At 43.1% G+C, this 7,028-nt stretch overlaps 1 protein-coding gene across 2 annotated transcripts; it reads right to left on the minus strand.

Annotated features, from left to right (window-relative positions):
* Positions 1-1,001: 1,001 nt before the first annotated feature.
* On the minus strand, positions 1,002-2,380 carry LOC122395219 (NADH-quinone oxidoreductase subunit B 2-like). 2 transcript variants are annotated; one of them, XM_043392635.1, is made up of 3 exons: positions 2,239-2,380; positions 1,225-1,746; positions 1,002-1,165 (listed from the first exon to the last, which is right to left on the minus strand). In XM_043392635.1, exons 1-3 carry the CDS (start codon positions 2,273-2,275, stop codon positions 1,068-1,070), a joined length of 657 nt encoding a protein of 218 aa, XP_043248570.1. In that variant the 5' UTR covers positions 2,276-2,380; the 3' UTR covers positions 1,002-1,067. The 2 variants fall into 2 exon arrangements, with proteins under 2 accessions (XP_043248570.1, XP_043248571.1); XM_043392636.1 differs by lacking the exon at positions 2,239-2,380 and adding an exon at positions 1,910-2,044.
* Between the last annotated feature and the right edge of the window lie 4,648 nt (positions 2,381-7,028).

The raw sequence follows: 7,028 nt of genomic DNA on the forward strand, positions 1-7,028 counted from the left end.
GTAACAAGAAGTAGGGTTATATCGAAGGGTATATTCGAAGATATGTTGATAAATGTTGACGAATTCTATTTCTCACGAAAGATAAACAACAATATTCGTGGTTTGACCAATTCTTCTTTCACGTCTCAATTGCTCTCTACGAAAAATTTTGTGCGCAACATCATATAAAAACGTAACGATTAATTTATTTGTCTTTTTAGGTTTATGTATCGCATTGGCATTTGTATTGCTTTCGATTGGTCTTCGAGTCGAGACTGATCGAATTCTTTATGGTACGGAAATACGATAGGCGTGAAATATTTGAAAAACTCATACCGAAAGTGAAATTTCATCAGGATTTAAAAGCATCTCTCGTAGACGCGAATTGTCAACGAATTGTTGATTATATTTCCAGCATACTAGGCTCTTCAATGACCAAAGTAGGCGTTTAAAATTCTGGCTGTGGCTAACAACAGAAATACAATACGTTCATAAAATGTACTCTTGTATATGGAAAGATGAAATAGTAGGTTTAATAGGTCGCAGGATGTGTTTTGAAGAGATCGTACGTATCACGCGCACGATGCGTATCGGGTGATGTGTTTTTATTAAACAGTGTATGTATGTAATGTATAATTAAAATAAAATACAATCGTAAGTAGTATTAGATAGAGCAATATATAAAGAAAAACTAAAGGGGCCTTAATATGTGGTAAGCTAAGTGGCAAAGATGTTCCGCCTAACTCTTTGCTCCGTTTAAATTAAGATATTGTACATATTTTAAATAGTAAAGATAATAAAGAGTAAAACAGAGAAAAATATAACGAACCGAGTGTCTGTAAAAATGTTTTACCGTTTTTTTTTGTGTAACGATGCATTCATGACCAAGAAAATTATATTGTTGGAACCAATGTTGTCGCTATTGAATTTTTTTATTTATAGCATTTATAAATAACTTTCGAAGAAATAAAAAAAGAAAGAAATCTTGAGCAAAAAACATGGTTACATAATAAAGTACATCATTTTAAGAAGGGATTACCACTTTTATGTACACATAAATTATACTACATATGTAAAGTACATTTACATTATTTCCTGTACCATGTTTGTACAAGATCCATACGCTTGATCTTCTTCTGTAATTGAAGTATACCGTACATCAAAGCTTCTGCCGTTGGGGGACATCCTATAATATTATTAATGATATAAGTATGAGTATTTTCAAAGAAGAGAAGAACTAGTTACCTGGTACGTATATGTCCACGGGTATAATTCTATCGCATCCTCTTACAACGGAGTAACTATAATGGTAATATCCACCACCATTGGCACAGCTTCCCATAGAAATTACCCATCGCGGATGAGGCATTTGATCGTATATTCTCCTCAATGCAGGTGCCATTTTGTTCGTTAGTGTGCCAGCCACTATAATAACGTCGGCTTGCCTGGGAGAAGCTCTGAACACCACGCCGTATCTGTCCATATCGTATCTGGGTGCAGCGATATGCATCATCTCGACGGCGCAACAAGCCAAACCGAATGTCAGCGGCCATATCGATCCTTTGCGACCCCAATTTATCAGATCGTCTACTCGTGCCATTGCATACTCTCCCCAGTTGTTAGTATTTTGGAAAGGACTGTAAGATTTCCTTTTAACCTTTTCTGGTAATGTACTCATATCCCTGGCCTGAGTTGCCAAAGAGGCAGGACATCCTGTCAGGGCTACATTGCCACGTATCAGGGATGTTAAACCCTGACCAACGGTGGCTGGAAATAAAAATAAAATTGTTTGATCGTCTTGCCTCTGTTAAAAGCAGAAGAATAACACCCCGAGTACTTGTACACTGTATCAGGAATAGTATTCTATCAAATTTCACTTATGCACATAACATTCGTACGAACTCTAAAGAAAAAATGCATAATTTCTTACTATCGGCGAAAGTTCGTTCTAACTCACGAGGTTATAAAACATTCTCACAACGTAATACGACCAATTGGGTTATAATAATAGCGAAATGAAAATGATATCGATTTAGCTCGTTTTAGTTGCCGCATCTTATGCAATACAATCTGTTAGATAGAATTAGACGCAAAATAGATTTACAGACGAACCAGCACGACACACATACGTACGTCACATTAGATTTATAGTCAAACGAACAAACTACGACACATTTCAATCAGACGTTTATCAGCAATATCTTTCTAATTCCAAGATACAAATGACGGTTTCTAATGACAAATCGAGATTAAACTTACGCGAAAACATAATAGTGCGAAACATATTCAACCCCATGAGACGCTCACGTCACGAAGTTGTCTGCTCCACTGTGAGTCTGCGGCCTGCGCCAGTATTAGCAATCTTGCTGACAGTGATGCCAGATTGTGCACCGGGTGCACTTCTCACACTATGTCAGATCACGCGTACGTGAGCTCGTGGAGTTTCGGAGAGTCGACAAAGGCAAACTGCACATGCACTTTCTTTCGATTCTACGAGGCTGCCCGAAGTAATTTCGGGCCGTCTCGTGAGAGTCGAGAGATGAAGGCTTGCATTTGCCTTCTCGCTCTTGAACAACTAACATCCGACCCTCGCATCAACGGCATACGATTTGGAATCTCGACTTCCCTGGCATTTTTACTTTTCGACCTATGTAGGCGCACATAAGCAAAGCACCATAATGAAAAATATATTTTCATTCATGTCTTGCCTGGCTTCTGCTGGCCTCTGCTGACCACCGCTTATGTTTCTGACAACGTGTAACGATTACTACTTGCCCCTGCTGGTCTCTGCTTGCCACTGCTTGCCTCTGCATCCCTCTGCTGGCCTTTGCTGGTCCCTGCTGGTCTCCACTGGTCTCCACTGGCCTCTGCTGACCACTGCTGACTACCCTTGATGCTTCTGACAACGTATAACGATTACTACGTGTTACTGCTTGCCCCTGCTGGTCTCTGCATGCCTCTGCATCCCTCTGCTGGCCTCTGCTAGTCCTTGCTAGTCTCCACTGGCCTCTGCTGACCACTGCTGACCACCCTTCATGCTTCTGACAACGTATAACGATTACTACGTGTTACTGCTTGCCCCTGCTGGTCTCTGCATGGCTCTGCATCCCTCTGCTGGTCCCTGCTGGTCTCCACTGGTCTCCACTGGCTTCTGCTGACCACTGCTGACCACCCTTGATGCTTCTGACAACGTATAACGATTACTACGTGTTACTGCTTGCCCCTGCTGGTCTCTGCATGGCTCTGCATCCCTTTGCTGGCCCCTGCTGGTCTCCACTGGTCTCCACTGGCCTCTGCTGACCACTGCTGACCACCCTTGATGCTTCTGACAACGTATAACGATTACTACGTGTTACTGCTTGCCCCTGCTGGTCTCTGCATGGCTCTGCATCCCTCTGCTGGTCCCTGCTGGTCTCCACTGGCCTCTGCTGACCACTGCTGACCACCCTTCATGCTTCTGACAACGTATAACGATTACTACGTGTTACTGCTTGCCCCTGCTGGTCTCTGCATGCCTCTGCATCCCTCTGCTGGCCTCTGCTGGTCTCCACTGGCCTCTGCTGACCACTGCTGACCACCCTTCATGCTTCTGACAACGTATAACGATTACTACGTGTTACTGCTTGCCCCTGCTGGTCTCTGCATGCCTCTGCATCCCTCTGCTGGTTCCTGCTGGTCTCCACTGGCCTCTGCTGACCACTGCTGGCCACCCTTGATGCTTCTGACAACGTATAACGATTACTACGTGTTACTCCTTGCCCCTGCTGGTCTCTACTGTCCCTTGCTGGCCCCTCTGACCCCTCTGGCCCCTGCTGACCACTGCTGACCTTTGTTTCTAACTTCTGCCCTGATATATATGTATTAAAACTCTGTATAATGTAAATCTATCGCAATAAATGTTATAATTTCAAAGAATTCTATGTCTTCTCGTCATTTTTACCTTCCTTTACCTCTCCAAAGCATTCCCATAGTTATAAGATACCTGCCACCTCTTCCATTATCATGTCCTCCTCATAACAAAGTCTAAAACGAAAAATTAACTTTGAAATTCTCAAGTTCTCTTAAAAATTCTCGCCCGAAAAATTTCTAAGTTCCTCGAGAAGATTTCAGCGGGGTCCCGTTTAAATTTTTGAAAGTCCTGAAACAATTGAAAGTCCTGAAACAGCTGGAAAAGCCTGAAACACCGAAAAAGGCCTGAAACGACGAAAAATTCCTGGCAGCTGGAAAGTCCTGAAACAGCTGGAAAGTCCTGAAGTCGCTGGAAAAGCCTGAAACACCGAAAAAGGCCTGAAACAACGAAAATTCCTGGCAGCTGGAAAGTCCTGAAACAGCTAGAAAAGCCTGAAACAGCTAGAAAAGCCTGAAACACCGAAAAAGGCCTGAAACAACGAAAAATTCCTGACAGCTGGAAAGTCCTGAAACAACTGGAAAGTCCTGAAACCGCTGGAAAAGCCTGAAACACCGAAAAAGGCCTGAAACAACGAAAATTCCTGGCAGCTGGAAAGTCCTGAAACAGCTAGAAAAGCCTGAAACACCGAAAAAGGCCTGAACCAACGAAAATTCCTGGCAGCTGGAAAGCCCTGAAACAGCTGGAAAGTCCTGAAACAGCTGGGAAGTCCTGGAATTTCTTGGAAACGCCGAAAATTCTTGGAAACCCTGAATTTTTAGCAAAGTTCTAAATTTCAGGACTTCCGAGGTGTTTCTGGACTTTCTAGTGGGTATAGGGAAACCAAGAAGTTTCAGGGAGTCTTATAACTAAGGTAATGATTTGGAGAGGAAAGGAAAGGTAAAAAATGATGAGAAGACATAGAATTCTTTGTAATTATATCATTTATTGCCATAGATTTACATTATACAATGTTTTAATACATATATATCATGGCAGAAGTTGTTAACAAGGGTCAGCAGTGGTCAGCAGTGGTCAGCAGGGTCCAGCAGAGGTCAGCAGTAATCAGCAGAGGGATGCGAAGGCATGCAGAGACCAGCAGGGGCAAGCAGTAACACGTAGTAATCGTTATACGTTGTCAGAAGCATCAAGGGTGGTCAGCAATGGTCAGCAGAGGCCAGTGGAGACCAGTGGATACCAGCAGGGACCAGCAGAGGGATGCAGAGGCCAGTGGAGACCAGCAGGGGCAAGCAGTAACACGTAGTAATCATTATACGTTGTCAGAAGCATCAAGGGTGGTCAGCAATGGTCAGCAGAGGCCAGTGGAGACCAGCAGGGACCAGCAGAGGGATGCAGAGCCATGCAGAGACCAGCAGGGGCAAACAGTAACACGTAGTAATCATTATACGTTGTCAGAAGCATGAAGGGTGGTCAGCAGTGGTCAGCAGAGGCCAGTGGAGACCAGTGGAGACCAGTAGGGGCCAGCAAAGGCCAGCAGAGGGATGCAGAGGCAAGCAGTGGCAAGCAGAGACCAGCAGGGGCAAGTAGTAATCGTTGCACGTTGTCAGAAACATAAGCGGTGGTCAGCAGAGGCCAGCAGAAGCCAGGAAAGACATGAAAGAAAATATATTTTTCATTATGGTACTTTGGTTAAGTGCGCCTACATAGGTCGGAAAGTAAAAATGCCAGGGAAGTCGAGATTCCAAATCGTATGCCGTTGATGCGAGGATCGGATGTTAGTTGTTCAAGAGCGGGAAGGCAAATGCGAGCCTTCCTCTCTCGACTCCCACGAGACGGCCCGAAATTACTTCGGGCAGCCTCGGAGAATCGAGAGAGAGGGCATGCGTCAGTTTGCCTTTGTCGACTTACCGAAACTCCACGAGCTCACGTACGCGTGATCCGGCATAGTGTGAGAAAGTAGAATGAGGTGTCCACGGTACACCCGGGGCTCCGTCTGGCATCTCTGTATTGCTGATCGATGCGCAAATGAAACTGCTCCTTCACTTGCGCACAGTAATGTATAGCTACGTAAATCTTTATAAAAAGATGCTTGTTATATTTACACGTGTAATATGTATATTCGTTTTTCATATGACAATTTTAAACTGCTTTCTGCGTACCTATGACGTATACCCGTCGCTATTAGTTAAGCAATGAATATAGAAGACTTCTATCATACATCACCGCAAATTCAATGTAACCTTTTAATAATAATAACCTTTATTTACTAACTATAATAACCTATATAACCTTTTAATAAAGTAATTTGCTGAAAAATTTTTACACACACTCGAATTTTTTTCTCGAAAATGCGTAGGATTTCGGGGGTATGTCTATTCATAATAAATGATTGTAATTGACCCCCCCTTCCTCTCAATCAAAAAGAATTTTTCCAGAACGATTTGAAATTTTCTTTTTCGTCTAAAAATTTCTAAAAAAATATCAGGGTACTACCACATACGAGGTACTACGTATTGTTGTTAATCGACATACCGGACGAAATGATCGTAATGCGTTTGTCTTCGTAGAATGTTTTTATTGGCTCAGTTCCTGTTTTATACAAAACATCTAACAAACATAGATGCGTTCCGCTGACACTTTAAAACTTCGCCTCACGAAAAGCGTCTAAACTATCGACTTCGCGGTTTTCTAGTCTTGCGGTTCCCAAAGGGCACGGCTAAAGTACGATTACTGGTTTTTGCTTCAGCGGTGCTCGAATGTTCGTCGCGGCGTCTAATCATAACACTATTTGGCTAGATTTTGGTGGTCGTTGAAAAGTCGTAACGTAAGAATGTGCATCGAGCGAACGACTGCGCTACTTTAGCAGCGGACGATGAACGTCAGCTAGGCCATGGAACGAAACAATACCTAATCGCGTGACTCGTGTACGATTTGCTATATACAAAAACGGTCGTTAAAATTTCGTCGCTTGTCAATCGAGCTGACACTCTTCTTCACCCCTAGAGTTTACGATTTTCCCTTAATTTCTTTTATTTTCCTTCACCCTCGATCGAGCGGCAATCAAACCAAAAGAAAACAAAAAAAATATTACTTTTGTCGGTGGTACGGTGCGCTTCGTTGAACGAAATAATTGCAGTTAACAAACTCGTGGATCCGTAGGCGCGTGTGAATTGCTTGCGTGCATCTGTACGTTACATTCGTA

Source organism: Colletes gigas, unplaced genomic scaffold (genome assembly GCF_013123115.1).
Source record: "Colletes gigas isolate AHSC1104 unplaced genomic scaffold, ASM1312311v1 Colletes_gigas_Sc00005, whole genome shotgun sequence".
Taxonomy (NCBI): Eukaryota; Metazoa; Arthropoda; class Insecta; order Hymenoptera; family Colletidae; genus Colletes; species Colletes gigas.